This window comes from Anomaloglossus baeobatrachus, chromosome 2, assembly GCF_048569485.1.
Source record: "Anomaloglossus baeobatrachus isolate aAnoBae1 chromosome 2, aAnoBae1.hap1, whole genome shotgun sequence".
Classification (NCBI taxonomy): domain Eukaryota; kingdom Metazoa; phylum Chordata; class Amphibia; order Anura; family Aromobatidae; genus Anomaloglossus; species Anomaloglossus baeobatrachus.
In genome coordinates, this window is record NC_134354.1 from 705,902,916 (window position 1) to 705,919,200 (window position 16,285).

General features: G+C 48.7%; 1 protein-coding gene across 1 annotated transcript in view; it reads right to left on the reverse strand.

The window, feature by feature from the left end:
• Positions 1 to 2,649: 2,649 nt before the first annotated feature.
• CKAP2 (cytoskeleton associated protein 2) overlaps positions 2,650 to 16,285 on the reverse strand; it is a 41,237-nt gene continuing 27,601 nt past the window's right edge. Inside the window, exons 7-8 of the mRNA XM_075333936.1 lie at positions 12,821 to 13,064; positions 2,650 to 3,515 (exon numbers count right to left, since the gene is read on the reverse strand). Of these exons, the coding sequence (XP_075190051.1) occupies positions 3,263 to 3,515; positions 12,821 to 13,064 (497 nt within the window). The 3' untranslated portion in view covers positions 2,650 to 3,262. The remainder of the gene's footprint in view (positions 3,516 to 12,820; positions 13,065 to 16,285) is intronic.

A 16,285-nucleotide genomic window follows, 5' to 3' on the forward strand; every position in this document is an offset into this window, starting at 1 on the left:
GCTGCCGCTGACATCTGGGAATTTTTCCTCAGACCCAATCAGACTGAGGGGTGGGGGACAAAAGATAAAAAAACCTAGACAGTATGCTGCAATTGTGAGTCTCGGACCACACACCCATACAAGTTTATGGGTGAGAGAAACATCGGACTGCACTTGGACAACATCCAGGTGCAGTGCAAAATACTGGCAGACAATGGAGGCGACAGGGATTTTTGGGGGGGGGGGGGGGGTTGTAGAATGTGAACAAAAAAAAAAACCCACAAACCCCACCTCCACAGCTGTGTTATCCTGTCATAAGATTGGATCATAGTTGCATGATCCTCTGCTCACGTTCGTAGCAGAGAAAGCCGAGGGTCATTAGCATATCACACAAAATTCTCTCGTATCGGATGACATACGCTAGTGTGACTCTGCCCTAAGGCTTGCCCCAACAGTCTTAATAAAATCGGCCCCAATGGCTCTTGGAAGAAGAAAAAAAAAAAATAAATAGTAGCTCTAGCGATGATTGAGTGTAAATGTCAGATTTCTAGACACTATACAGATCTGTGCTTGCAAGAGGCTCCCAGCAACACAAGCCCCCATTATCAGCAAGTGGCCCAAGGAGCTACCCACCGACAAGGGATTGTGAGATACTCCTAGACACAGGATCAGGTCTACAATAAAAATTTAAAACACAGGATGATATTATACAGAACGACATTTATATACAGAACACATGAACAGTGATACAACTGGTAAAACAGCGGAGGTTTTGTGAACAGTATTCACAATGGAAGGATTAGCAGGTTTACAGAAAGCAACATAAGAGCCAGTGTTGTATCTTACTAATCTGCAATATAAAACCACATCAGGCTGAGCATATATAATGTGTGTGGGAGGGGGAGAAAAAAAATCCTCCTGGTGGGAACTTATCCCAGCAGCCATAACACCCAGACATTCAGCATTTCTACCGATCCAGGTTCCTAAGGCAAGTAAAGGATTTTTCTTAACATCGAACATCTGCGCTCCTGAATGATTGCAGTCAGGGCCACGAGCAGCAGAATCTGACCGTTGGTACAAACCATCACTCTCTTGTCATTAGAGGTGACAGCACACAGGCACTGAATCTAGCTAGATCAGGCCAACTTAGAAGCAGATCTTACAAGTTCTTTACTATAGAGCTTGGAAGTGCTGCCCTCCATGCCTAGGAGACTCGCCACCACTGAGAATAGAAAAGGTGGCCAGTAAACAAGGCAACACTCAATTAAAACTCCCTCTGTACTTTAAAACAAATGATTTTAATAAGAAAACTGAAGTTGTTTTTTTTTCCTAAAAGCGCATTTAAAATGTTAACTATAAGGCTACATGCGCACGCTGCTTTTTTTGCTGTCAGAACTTCGACATTTGACTTCCCAGCAAAGTCAGCGTTATTTGTTGAAGGTTTGTGACAAAAAAAAAAAAAAAAAAAAAAAAAATGCAGCATGTTCATTCTTCCTATGTTTGTCAACATTTGTCGCAAAAACGCATGGTGTGAAAAACACTGAAAACGCAGCAAACATACATGCGCTTTTGTGACATTTACAGGCTCTGACAAGGTGCAGTTTTGGCTGCAGTTTGTGAACACAAAGATGCAGCGTGCGCATGTAGCCTAAGAAATAACCCGGCTACATGCGCACGCTGCTTCTTTTTGTGTACAAACTGCAGCCAAAACTGCACCTTGTCAGAGCCTGGAAATGTCACAAAAAAAAAAAAAAAAAAAAAAAAAAAAAAAAAGAGCTTGTAATTGCCAGCATGCGTTTTTGCTGCATTTTTGTGACAAATGTTGACAAAAAATAATGCAGGAAGAATGAACATGCTGCATTTTTTGTCAAACTTTTGACAAATAAAACGCTGACAAACTGCAAGGTGCACACAGCAAATCTGACTTCTCAGACTTTGCTGGGAAGTCAAATGTCAGAAAGTTCTGACAACAAAACTGCAGCCAAAAACGCAGCAAAAACACAGCGTGCGCATGTAGCCTTAGTATCGGAAACCATGAAGCAGTTAGAAGAAGTGACATGCCCCAGCCATCTAAGTTTCCATATGTAGAAGTGGCATGCTCATCCTCGATAGTGGAATGAAAGTCGCCCCACGGGGAAGCAGGGAAAGCTTGTCAGCTGTACTGGCATCTCAGATGCAGTGTGCACATAGCCCTAGACTTAATGTATGGAGAATAAAGAGAAAAGCTAAGTGGACTGGTTCCAGCTGATGAGTAAAGGTTCAAAAGGAAGTCGTTATTTATTTTTTATTATTGTTAAATAACACAAGCTGAAAACATAACTTAATATCTAGCATTTAGTTAAAAATGAGCACTACACTGTGCTGGGGACAAGTCAGTTCTTAAGGGGCAGTGCCTGACTCGGGGGATTTAATTAGTGCCATACGACCATACACTAGTCTCAGGTCCTGGATTTTATTTAGGGGCTCGGTCCGGCAGGTTGTAGGTTAGGCTGCTTTCACATTTGGTTTTTACCCATGTTCAGTGATCTGTCAGGGCTTCTGTCTGAACATCCCTGCAAAACGGGTTTCGGATGCATGCGCTCACTGGGCTATTGATTATAATGATGCACACTGAGTCAGCGTGTGCTCTGCTGTGCACCATTTTCGGGGGTATACGCTTTCTGCAGGCGGACACCCAGACACAGTCCACTACATCTGAGTGTCTGCCTGCAGAAAGCGTATACGCCTGAAAATGGTGCACAACAGAGCACACGGTGACTCCGTCTGCACCAGTATAATCAGTGGCCTAGTCGGCGAATGCTCCCGAAACTTATTTTGTGGGGGTGTTCGGACGGAAGCTCCGATGGGACCACTGAACATTGGTAAAAGCGCAATGTGAAGGGGCCCTTAGAGTTTGTGACTGCGCAGCCTCGACAGGTGAAACAAGTTAAAAGTTCTTGCTTTTCCTGTAAAAAGGACCAAAATCAAACCAATATTTACAGTCTTAATTGGTCTAAAATTGTCCTAGGCGTCCAGTATGCGGTCATCCGAATATTACCCTCCAGGAAGCATAGTACAGTCTGGCTAGACATAATCTCACTAGGTACTAGACGGAGGGCAGCCATTTATGGGTCGATATGCAATTACAGAGTTTCCTCCACGGCCCTTGGGAAATCTGCAACTCCAGTAGTTCTGTAGTACAGACAATGCCACAAAGACGACAAGGTTTAGTGTATTGTGTAGCTAATATAGCGGCTGTAGAGACGGTTAGAAGAGGCGCTAGTCAGGCTGAGGAAGAAGAAGGTCATTTTTTAGTTGCACTTTTGGGAATAATGTTAAGTGCACTGTTTTGTCGGAATATGTAGGCACTGGCGCAGGTTTCTGTGCCCTCCAGGGCTCCCAACTGATCAATACCAGATACACAGGGATCATGGTCCCGCAGCATTTTTGGTAATCTTTGAGATTTGTGCTCCAGGCGACGTGAGCGTCTGACAGGGGTGAGGAATTTGTAAGTCTTGATGCTGGAACCTCCTTCACTCAGCTCTTGTTTCTTCAATCTGGATAAAACAAGATAAGCGATCAGGTATTAGAAGTTGAGCAATATATACACTCCATATTAATGCACATTAGAAAGATCACCCCAATTTCCGATGTGTGGATGTTTGTGAAAGGGATGATCCTTGGTGATCAATGTGTCCATACATTAGTCATTAGATTACACCACATGAGGCTGCTGTACTTGGGATTATAGTCATTCTAAAATGGATTTTGAATGTAAATACACCAGCCTCATCAGGTCTTCAGGCTCCACTAAAAAAAAAAAATATATGCAATTGTATTAGAAAAATTACTATGTCGAAGAAGGGAATTTTGTTACTTACCGTAAATTCCTTTTCTTCTAGCTCCAATTGGGAGACCCAGACGATTGATTAGGAGACTGCGGCGCGGCTGAGACTTGTGGTGCGCCGGGGACTTCGCGCCGACCGTGCTTTTACGACGGCAGCGCTTATAAATCTAGTCCCCGGATACCCTCCGAAGAGACGTGACCGCTACCAGAAAGGCCACTTTCTGTGAGAGTCGAGAAAGTGAAACATCCCTCAGAGGCTCGAAGGGCGGCTTCTGGAGAGCAACTAGTACCCTGTTCAGATCCCATGGATCTAACGGCCGTTTGTACGGAGGGACGATGTGACAAACCCCCTGCAGGAACGTGCGTACCTGAGGAAGTCGTGCTAGACGCTTTTGAAAAAATACCGATAGCGCTGAGACTTGCCCTTTAAGGGAGCTGAGCGATAAGCCTTTTTCCAAACCAGATTGCAGGAAGGAAAGAAAAGTAGGCAATGCAAATGGCCAGGGGGACACTCCCTGTGCCGAGCACCAGGATAAGAAAATCTTCCACGTTCTGTGGTAGATCTTAGCAGACGTGGGCTTCCTAGCCTGTCTCATGGTGGCCACGACCCCTTGAGATAATCCTGAAGATGCTAGTATCCAGGACTCAATGGCCACACAGTCAGGTTCAGGGCCGTAGAATTCAGATGGAAAAACGGCCCTTGTGACAGTAAGTCTGGCCGGTCTGGTAGCGCCCACGGTTGGCCGACCGTAAGATGCCACAGATCCGGATACCACGACCTCCTCGGCCAGTCTGGGGCGACGAGCAAGACGCGGCGGCAATCGGACCTGATCTTGCGTAGCACTCTGGGCAAGAGTGCCAGAGGGGGAAACACATAGGGCAGCTGGAACTGCGACCAATCTTGCACTAAGGCGTCTGCCGCCAGAGCTCTGTGATCGCGAGACCGTGCCATGAAAGTTGGGACCTTGTTGTTGTGCCGGGACGCCATTAGGTCGACGTCCGGCCTTCCCCAGCGGCGACAGATTTCCTGAAACACGTCCGGGTGAAGGGACCATTCCCCTGCGTCCATACCCTGGCGACTGAGGAAGTCTGCTTCCCAGTTTTCTACGCCGGGGATGTGAACTGCGGATATGGTGGAGGCCGTGGCTTCCACCCACATCAGAATCCGCCGGACTTCCTGGAAGGCTTGCCGACTGCGTGTCCCGCCTTGGTGGTTGATGTATGCCACCGCTGTGGAGTTGTCCGACTGAATTTGGATCTGCTTTCCTTCCAGCCACTGCTGGAAGGCTTGTAGGGCAAGATACACTGCCCTGATTTCCAGAACATTGATCTGAAGGGTGGACTCCTGCTGAGTCCACGTACCCTGAGCCCTGTGGTGGAGAAAAACTGCTCCCCACCCTGACAGACTCGCGTCTGTCGTGACCACCGCCCAGGATGGGGGTAGGAAGGACCTTCCTTGTGATAATGAGGTGGGAAGAAGCCACCATTGAAGAGAGTCCTTGGCCGTCTGGGAAAGGGAGACTTTCCTGTCTAAGGACGTCGACTTCCCGTCCCATTGGCGGAGAATGTCCCATTGAAGTGGGCGCAGATGAAACTGCGCAAACGGGACTGCCTCCATTGCTGCCACCATCTTCCCCAGGAAGTGCATGAGGCGTCTTAAGGGGTGCGACTGGCCTTGAAGGAGAGAGTGCACCCCTGTCTGTAGTGAACGCTGCTTGTCCATCGGAAGCTTCACTATCGCTGAGAGAGTATGAAACTCCATGCCAAGATATGTTAGTGATTGGGTCGGTGACAGATTTGACTTTGAAAAGTTGATGATCCACCCGAAAGTCTGGAGAGTCTCCAGCGCAACGTTCAGGCTGTGTTGGCATGCCTCTTGAGAGGGTGCCTTGACAAGTAGATCGTCCAAGTAAGGGATCACCGAGTGTCCCTGAGAGTGCAAGACTGCTACCACTGCTGCCATGACCTTGGTGAAAACCCGTGGGGCTGTCGCCAGACCAAATGGCAGGGCTACGAACTGAAGGTGTTCGTCTCCTATAACGAAGCGTAGAAAACGCTGGTGCTCTGGAGCAAATCGGCACGTGGAGATAAGCATCTTTGATGTCTATTGATGCTAGGAAATCTCCTTGAGACATCGAGGCAATGACGGAGCGGAGAGATTCCATCCGGAACCGCCTGGTTTTCACGTGCTTGTTGAGCAGTTTTAGGTCCAGAACAGGACGGAAAGAGCCGTCCTTTTTTGGCACCACAAACAGATTGGAGTAAAAACCTTGACCTCGTTCCTGAAGAGGAACAGGGATCACCACTCCTTCTGCCCTTAGAGAGCACACCGCCTGCAGAAGAGCATCGGCTCGGTCGGGATGTGGGGAAGTTCTGAAGAACCGAGGCGGAGGACGAGAACTGAACTCTATCCGGTACCCGTGAGACAAAATGTCTGTTACCCACCGGTCTTTGACCTGTGGCAGCCAAATGTCGCAAAAGCGGGAGAGCCTGCCACCGACCGAGGATGCGGAGAGAGGAGGCCGAAAGTCATGAGGCAGCCGGCTTGGAAGCGGTTCCTCCGGCTGCTTTCTTTGGGCGTGAGTGAGCCCGCCAGGAATCTGAGCTCCTCTGCTCCTTCTGAGTCCTTTTGGACGAGGAGAATTGGGCCCTGCCCGAACCTCGAAAGGACCGAAACCTCGACTGTCCCCTCCACTGTTGAGGTTTGCTTGATCTGGGCTGGGGTAAGGAGGAGTCCTTACCCTTGGACTGTTTAATGATTTCAGCCAATTGCTCACCAAACAGTCTGTCTTGAGATAATGGCAAACTGGTTAAGCATTTTTTGGAAGCAGAATCTGCTTTCCATTCCTTTAACCATAAGGCTCTGCGTAAAACCACAGAGTTGGCGGACGCCATTGACGTACGGCTGGTAGAGTCCAAGACCGCATTGATAGCGTAAGTCGCAAACGCAGACATTTGCGAGATCAAGGACGCCACTTGCGGCACTGATGGACGTATGACAGAGTCCACCTGCGCCAGACCGGCTGAAATAGCTTGGAGTGCCCACACGGCTGCGAATGCTGGAGCAAACGACGCGCCGATAGCTTCATAGACAGATTTCAACCAAAAGGTCCATCTGTCTGTCATTGGCATCTTTAAGTGAAGCCCCATCTTCCACTGCAACTATGGATCTAGCCGCAAGCCTGGAGATTGGGGGGTCCACCTTTGGACACTGGGTCCAGCGTTTGACCACGTCAGGGGGAAAGGGATAACGTGTATCCTTAAGACGTTTGGAGAAACGCTTATCTGGATAAGCATGGTGTTTCTGGACTGCTTCTCTGAAGTCAGAGTGGTCCAGAAAAGTACTCAATTTACGCTTGGGATACCTGAAATGGAATTTCTCCTGCTGTGCTGCTGCCTCCTCCGCTGGAGGAGAAATATCCAGCAGTCTATTGATGGCCGCTATAAGATCATTCACCATGGCGTCACCATCAGGGGTATCCAGGTTGAGAGCGGTCTCAGGATTAGACTCCTGATCACCTAGCTCTGTCTCATCATACAGAGAATCCTCTCGCTGAGACCCTGACCAGCGTGATGACGCCGAGGGTCTCTCCCAGCGAGCTCGCTTAGGCTGCCTGGGACTGTCGTCCGAGTCAGAGCCTTCAGCCTGTGATGCCTGGGACCCCCTTGGAGCACGGATTAGTTCCAACTGAGGGGGACCGGGGAACATTGAATCAACAGTGCCCATGGGCTGAGTGACCGGCCTGGACTGCAAAGTTTCTAGAATTTTTGTCATAGTCACAGACATCTTATCAGCAAAAACTGCAAACTCTGTCCCCGTCACCGGGGCATGGTTCACAGGCGTCTCTGCCTGGGCCACTACTAGCATAGACTCCGGCTGACGAAGTGGCACAGGGACCGAACATTGCACACAATGGGGGTCAGTGGAACCTGCTGGTAGATCAGCCCCACATGCGGTACAGGCAGCATATAAAGCCTGTGCCTTGGCACCCTTGCTTTTTGCGGATGACATGCTGTTGTCTCCTCAGAGCAATATAGGGGTATAAGCCAAGAAGCGACCGTAGAGTGCAATATATAGGTACAGACAAAAGTACACAAAACAACACTGTGGCACTAGTGGGGTCAGCACCTAGGTGCTGCTTACCGCCCGCTTAACAGCGGGTGTGTGGTCGCCAGAATCCCCTGTCTGGGTCTCCCAGGGCTATGTCCGTTCTCCAGCTCAGACTGCGTGCAGGAATGGCTGCCGGCGTCCTGTGAAGAGGGGCGGGCCGTGGGCGTGCTGCAGACAGAGCGGGAAACTGGCGTCCCACTGTGCCCAGTGAGAGGGCTGGAGTATGTAAATAAGACTCCAGCCCTCGGCGCTGACTATTGTACAGCGTCTCTCCCCTTCCCTGACTGACAGGGCTGGGGGCGGGAACGAAACGTAACTAGGCCGCAGAAGCCGGGGACTAGATTTATAAGCGCTGCCGTCGTAAAAGCACGGTCGGCGCGAAGTCCCCGGCGCACCACAAGTCTCAGCCGCGCCGCAGTCTCCTAATCAATCGTCTGGGTCTCCCAATGGAGCGCCGAAGAAAGGTAACTTTACATGTAATTAACAGGCCCTGTAGAATAAAGTATTCACAGTGAATACTTACAAGGATAGCAACCGAAGACCAAGATCTGACACCTGAACTAAAATCCACAACACATGACTTCCTATGCCAGTGTACGCAGCTTCTACCACAAAAATCTGATCGCTTAAAAAGGGAACCGGTCACCAGTTTTTTCACTATTAAAACAAAAATATCACCTTCTGCAGCTCCTGGGCTGCTTTCTAGGAAAGTGCACCTTGTTGCTGCCCCCCCCCCCCCCCTTGCAGAACCCAAAACAAAAAAAAAAAAATAATTCACTGTTTCCTATGCAAACTACTTGTGTTGGCCAGATGGGCGGGCTCTATTTTGGCTCCTGTCACCCCTCCTGCCGCTGTTGGCAGTCCTCCTGTCATGATTGACATGTAGTCATCGGCGGCGTCATCCATCATCATCCACGCTGCTAGCGAAGTCCCGCTCAGGTGTAGTTCGCTGTGCCCCTATAGCGGGCCGAGCATAAAAACAGTTTCCTGCGCGCCAGTTATGTATTTGTGCAGGCGTGAGATTATGGGCAGGTACGAGGAGGACGCTGGTAAGGTCATGCACAGCGCCGCCTATAATCTCGCGCCTGTGCAACTACATCACTGGCGCATGGTTAGCTGTTTTTATGCTCGGCCTGTGATAGGGGCACAGCGAACTGCGCGACAGACTTTGCCAGCAGTGTGAATGACTACTGCGTCATTGTCATCCATGGCGAACAGCGGCAGGAAGGGGTGGGGGGGGGGGGTGAACAGGAGCTGAAAGAGCCTACCCATCTGGCCAACACAAGTCATTTGCATAGGAAACTGAGATTTTTTTTTTTTAAAGTTCTTTGGGTTCTGCAAGGGGGGGGGGGGGGGGGGTCAGCAACAAGGTGCACCTTCATAGACTGCAGCCTAGGAGCTGCAGAAGGTGACACTTGGTTTTAATAGGGAGAAAACTGGTGACAGGTTCCCTTTAACCCCTTCAGCCCCAAGCCTATTTTGACCCTAAAGACCAGGCCATTTTTTGCAATTCTGACCAGTGTCACTTTATGAGGTTATAACTCTGGAACGCTTCAGCGGATCCCGGTGATTCCGAGATTGTTTTTTCGTGACATATTGGGCTTCATGTTAATGGTAAATTTAGGCCGATTTTTTTTTTTTTTTTCTTCACAAAAATGCAAAAAAATAAGGAAATTTCAAAAATTTTGTAATTTTCAAACTTTGAATTTTTATGCTCTAAAACCAACGAGACATATGACACAAAATAATTAATAAATAACATTTCCCACATGTCTACTTTACATCAGAACAATTTTGGGAAAAAAAAAAAAAAAAAATTAATTAAGGAAGTTATAGGGGTTCAAAGTTTGAGCAATTTCTCATTTTAACAAAATTTACAAAGCCACTTTTTTTAGGGACCACATCACATTTGAAGCGATTTTGAAGGTCTTCATGACACAGAACACCCAAAAGTGACACCATTCCAAAAACGGCACCCCTCAGGCTACTCAAAACCACATTCAAGAAGGTTATTGACCCTTCAGGTGCTTCACAGTAACTAAAGCAATGTGGAAGGAAAAAAATGAACATTTTACTTTTTGCAACAAAAATGTTAATTTAGCCTCAAATATTGCATATTCACAAGGGTAGCAGGATTAAATGAACCCCCAAAATTTGTGGGGCAATTACTGAACACGCAGATACCTCATATGTGGCGAAAAACCACTGTTTGGGCGCACGGCAGGACTCGGAAGGGAAGGAGCGCCATTTAAATTTTTTGAACAGAAAATTAGCTGGAATAGTTAGCCGCACCATGTTGCGTTTGGAGAGCCCCTGAGCTGCCAAAACAGTGGAGCTCCCCCACATGTGACCCCATTTTGGAAACTAGACCCCTCATGGAATTTATCTAGATGTTTATTGAGCACTTTGAGCCTCTGGGGGCTTCACAAAAGTTAAGAGTTGAGCTGTGAAAATAAAAAAAAATTTTTTTTAACCACAAAATTGTTACTTCAACCAGGTAGCTTTTTTTTCACAAGGGTATCAGGAAAAAAATTGCACCATAAAATGTATTGTGCAATTTCTCCCGAGTACGCAGATACCTGATATGTGGTGGAACTCAAATGTTTGGGCGCACAGCAGGGCTCGGAAGGCAAGGAGCGTCATTTGACGTTTCAAACGCAAAATTGTCTGGGATAATTAGCGGATTCCTATTCCATGCTGTTTGGAGACCCCGAGGTGCCGAAACAGTGGAGCTCCCCCACATGTGACCCCATTTTGGAAACTAGACCCCCATGGCATAGAAAGAAAAAAACAAAAAAAAACAAAAAAAAAAAAAAACAGCGGCAGATGGGGCGGCAGCGGCATATAAAGGGAGCATCTGTGATTGTGAGACGGCGGCTGGGATAGGGTGGGGGCGGATGGGAGAGGGCGCAGTGGATGCAGGAGCGGCAGAGGATGGGGGGGGGGGGGGGGAATGGGTGGGAAGGGGAGTGGGAGGTGAGATTGGGGATAGTTACCCTACAGGATGGATCTAGGCAGCTGGATCACAGGAGATGAAGGAGGCAGCAGATCGGGGAGGGTGAGAGGTGGGGGAGGGAGCACAGCGCAGATCACGGAGGGGGAGGGAGCACAGCGCAGATCACGGAGGAGACAGGTGAGCAGAGCGCACATCACGGGGGTGAGAGGTGGAGGAGACAGGTGAGCAGAGCGCACATCACGGGGGTGAGAGGTGGAGGAGACAGGTGAGCAGAGCGCACATCACGGGGGTGAGAGGTGGAGGAGACAGGTGAGCAGAGCGCACATCACGGGGGTGAGAGGTGGAGGAGACAGGTGAGCAGAGCGCACATCACGGGGGTGAGAGGTGGAGGAGACAGGTGAGCAGAGCGCACATCACGGGGGTGAGAGGTGGAGGAGACAGGTGAGCAGAGCGCACATCACGGGGGTGAGAGGTGGAGGAGACAGGGGAGGGAGCGCACATCACGGCGGAGACAGGGGAGTGAGTGCACATCACGGCGGTGACAGGGGAGGGAGCGCACATCACGGCGGTGAGGGGACGAGCAGCCGATCACGAGGGAAAGGGGCCGGGCAGCAGATCGGGGGGGACTGGTGGCACTGTGGCAGATGGAGGGCGGCGGCGGATCGGGAGGTGTGGGGGTGAGTGTGTGGGCAGCAGATACGAGGGGTGGGGTGCGGGTGGCAGATCGCGGCGGCGGATCGGGAGGCCGGTTTCATACAGTGCAATGGCAGCGCGGCAACTTCCGGGTCCCATGCTCCGGTCTCATAACAGCATGGGACCGGAGCTTGTCGCCCTGCCATTGCACTGTGTACACTCACTGTGCTGGCGTGCTGCAGGGACGATGACGGGGGCGGTCACCGGCAACAGGTCCACTGTGATTGGAGAAAAATCGGTCACAAGGCCGATCTCTCCAATCAGAGCTACTAAAGCTGGGGGAGGGTGATCCAGTGAGGTCACCCAGCTCCAGCCAATGGCCAGTGCTATAGCTGCACTGGCCAGGGCTGGATTTCAATGTTTCAGTCACTTTAAGTGGCTGGAACATTAGTGGCTGTGATTGGTTGAGCGACGTTCGTCAGCCAATCACAGCCTCCGTAGGTCCGGGGAGGAGGCACCACCCCTCCTGAGGTCAGGTACAGGTCCCCTCCTCCCCGAATCTGCGGTTTATCCTAACTTTTCGCAGTCACCAGAGGCTCCGGTGCCGAGATTACGCCATGACGGAAAGATCCGTCCTTGGTCGTTAAGGCCCAGGGCACCATGACGGATCTTTCCGTCCATGGTCGTGAAGGGGTTAAGTGACATCTCTCCTGTAGCCACTCTTGAATTTTAGCAACAGGACTCCCTCTTCGGACAGAAATGTCCGATATTTATGAAGAATAGTTGTATGTAAAGTAGCCGACCTTTCACGAAAGACAGAACATGAGGTTTTGGGATACTGATGCAATCTGGTTTCCAGTGACATGGACTAGCTTTAAAATGGTACCAGTTTTAGCAGTAAATATATTATACTTTAATTCTAGATCTTTAACTAGTAACTTTACAAAACACAATTATTTTCCATTTAAGAGGTAGTCTTGTCTCAGTCTCGCTCAGGTGCCCTGCTCCAGATGCTGGGAGCAGATGACTGCTCGGAGGAGCGATGGGCAGCAAAACAGTCTCCCAGTAGTGATCACAACAGGTGGTGAAGTGAATAGTGACATGGTGGCCATTCAGATGTAACACGTGGAGATCTAGAGCCAGGGTGGACGCTTGTTACTCACTGCTCATCTCATCTAAAACTGCGTCTCAAGTGGGGGACCCCCACTATATTGGCTTAGCGCCCTCAGAGGGCTCACAAATGGGGATGTTCTGATGGACATTAAAAAGTTTACTCACTTCTATACAAATATTCTAGAAAACGTGCAGCCCTTACTTTTCCAAATGTGGCGTTGTACAGACATTGAATCTGATGACAGACGATGCAGCAGCTCCATGCTCCAGTTCAGACTCGGATGGCTGATTGTCGGGTGTGGACAGGATCTCTGCCTCATCTTTTAAAGCCCTGGCTTTACCTCTCCTCTTCCCCTTTAGAGTGGTTTCTTCTTTCTCATCCTTCACTTCATTCTTTAACTCCTCAGTTTTCACATCTTCCTCATTTTCTTTTTTCACACTTTCCTCTAAAAAAAAAAAAAAAAAAAAAATATAAATTAAAAACACCGTATAATTTTTTCCCTCCGATTTAAAAAGGTGTTTAACCCCTTCACTCCCCAGCTTGTTTTCACCTTCCTGACCAGGCCAATTTTTTTTCCAACTCTGACCAGTGTCACTTTATAGGTAATAGCTCTGGACGCTTTTATTAATCCTAATTATTCTGGAGATTGTACTTCATGTTAGTGGTAAAGTTTCATTGATAGGAATTGTGGTTTTTTTTTTTTAATTTTAAAATGTGGCAATTTTGAAACTGAAGTTTTATGCTCCTAAACCACATACTCACACAAAATTGTTAAACATTTCCCATGTGTCTACTTTATTTATCACCATCATTTTTTAAAAATGAAAAAAAAAAAAAAAAAAAGAAATTGCACACCCACACCACACACCCACGACCCAGGGGAGATCTCATTTATATGTACAAATACACATTTAAGGGACTAGTACATGACCTATCTAAGCACGTGAGTAGGGTTAAAAAGTTAACTCAGCAATTTCTCATTTTTCAAACAACTCATCAAAGTGACCCCATTTTGGAAACTTCGCCCCTTAAGAGGTTGTCCCCTACTTTCACATGTATTGCCTATCCTTACAATAGGTCATCAATGTCAGATCGGTCGGGGTCTGATACCTGGCACTGCCGCTGATCAGCTGCTCTGTCCCGGCGGCGGCAGCTGGAAATGCTCAGATCCCGAGCTGCTCCATGAGCTGCTCCATCTTCTGATGGTGGCAGTTGCAGGGTACTGCACATCCGCCTCCTAATCCGATCAATAGGAGGCAGATGTGTAGCACAAGGCCACTATCAAAGGACAGAGCAGCTCCAGAACAGAGAACAGCTCACCGGCAGGGGTGCTGGACCCTGGCCGTTCTGACATTTATGGCCTAGCCTACAGGATTGGCCATAAATGTAAAAGTAGTGTTCAACCCCTATAAAAAGAAATATATCTAGGAGGTTTTGTGAGCACCTTGAATCCACAGGTGCATCACAGAATTTTGTAACAGAGCTGTTACACACTTTAGGGTGTATAAAAACCCCCCAACAAAAAAAACACACACACACACACACACACACACACACACACACACACACACAAAACGGATTTGTGTACTCACCGTAAAAATAGTTTTCTCTTAGCCATCATTGGGGGGACACAGGACCATGGGTGTTATGCTGCCAATCCATAGGAGGACACTAAGTAGATGCAAAAGCATAGCTCCTCCTCTGCAGTCTACACCCCCTGGCCGGGCCAGGCAAGCTCAGTTTTAGTACACAAGCAGTAGGAGAAAAAGCCAGTAAAAAAAAACTTAACTCAACAGGGGAACAAGGGAAAAAAGAAAGTCATAACCAAAAAAGGTACTGAGAGAACCAAGGCCCAACAGGGTGGGTGCTGTGTCCCCCAATGATGGCTAAGAGAAAACGATTTTACGGTGAGTACACAAATCAGTTTGTCTGACGCCTCGTTGGGGGACACAGGACCATGGGACGTCCTAAAGCAGTCCATGGGTGGGTAAACAATAAACACAACCCAAGGACTAAGAACCAGTCCCAGATAGCCAGGAGCGCCTACTGAAATAGGTACTCCACTATCGTTTGCAGAATTTTCCTACCTAGGTTCGCCTCAGCCGAAGCCTGGGTATGGATTCAGTAATGCTTTGAAACAGTATGTAGGCAAGACCAGGTCGCAGCCTTACACCTCTGTTCCACTGAAGGCTGATGCTTAATGGCCCAAGAGGTGCCAACTGCTCGCGTGGAATGAGTCCGCAGCCCACTAGGAATGGGCTTAAGTTGCTAGCGGTAGACTTCCTGGATCGCAGAGCGAATCCAGCAAGCCAACGTTGCCTATGAAGCTGCCTGTCCTTTCTTAGGCCTTTCAGGAATGACAAACAAGGAGTCTATGTTCCTAAAGGGGCTGTCCTGGGCACGTAATATCCGAGAGCCCTCAGAAGATGAAACTTTTCCACCCTATGGACTGGGTGTGGACCAAAAAAAAAAAAAAAAAAGTAGTCAGAACAATGTCCTCGTTCATATGAAACTGGGAAATAACCATCGGAAGAAAATCCGGAAGGGGGCGTAGAACCACCTTGTCCTGATGAAAGATCAGAAAGGGTTCGCGGCAAGAGTGATGCCAGTTCCGAAACTTGTCTGATGGACGTAATCGCCACTAAGCATGTTACCTTCCAGGAGAGAAGAGCAAGAGAAGATTCCTTAAGAGGTTCAAAAGGGGACCTCTGGATACTGTCCAAAAAGAGATTGAGGTCCCATGGGTCCAGCGACCGTTTATACAGGGAAACTAGATGGGAAATACCCTTGAGCACAGTCTTCACTTGCAGATTGCAAGCTAGGCGGTATTGATAGAATATTGAGAGAGATGAAACCTGCTCCTTAAGGGAGCTGAGGGCCAACCCCTTTTGCAACCTGACTGCAAAAAAAAAAACAAAACAAGAATTCTGGGGATCGCCAGAGGCATAGGTTGGACATTAGATTCCCTGCACTGGGAAAGGAAAGTTTTCCACGTACGGTGGTAAATATGGGATGAAGGCCGGCTTTCGGGCACTGTACATGGTGGAGATGACCGCAGGAGAGAATCTCCCTCTTTTTAAAGTCCAGGTCTCAATGGCCAGGCAGTCAGCTTCAGGGCTCTGGAGTTCTGATGGGAAATGTGCCCTTGGGTCAGCAAGTCTGGGATGCTTACGAGGCGCCATGAGCAATTGTACTAATTCAGCATACCAGGCGCACCTGGGCTAGTCCAGTGCTATTAGTATCACCGGGACGACTCCTGCCTTGATCTTCTCGATAACTCGCGGAAGCAGGGGCAGAGGCGAAAAACATGTAAGTTGGACGGAAACGACTTCAGGAGACTAGAGCATCCGCGCCAATGGACTGTGGGTCACGTGACCTGGCTAAGAACGTGGGTACCTTTGCGTTGAGGCCATTAGATTATTATTATTTATTATAATTTATTTATAGAGCACCATTAATTCCACGTCTGGTGTACTCCAGTGAGTGCAATGTGTGGGAACACTTCTGGGTAGAGAAACCACTCTTCGGCGGCCACGCCTTGGCGACTTAGGTCCGCCACCCAGTACTTTACTTGGAAGCTACAAAGGCACCGGACTCACAGAAGGAAGAGGTGCTATCATTCCCTAGTAGCTCAGCGTGGCAGGATACATTAATAGTCTTATAGTT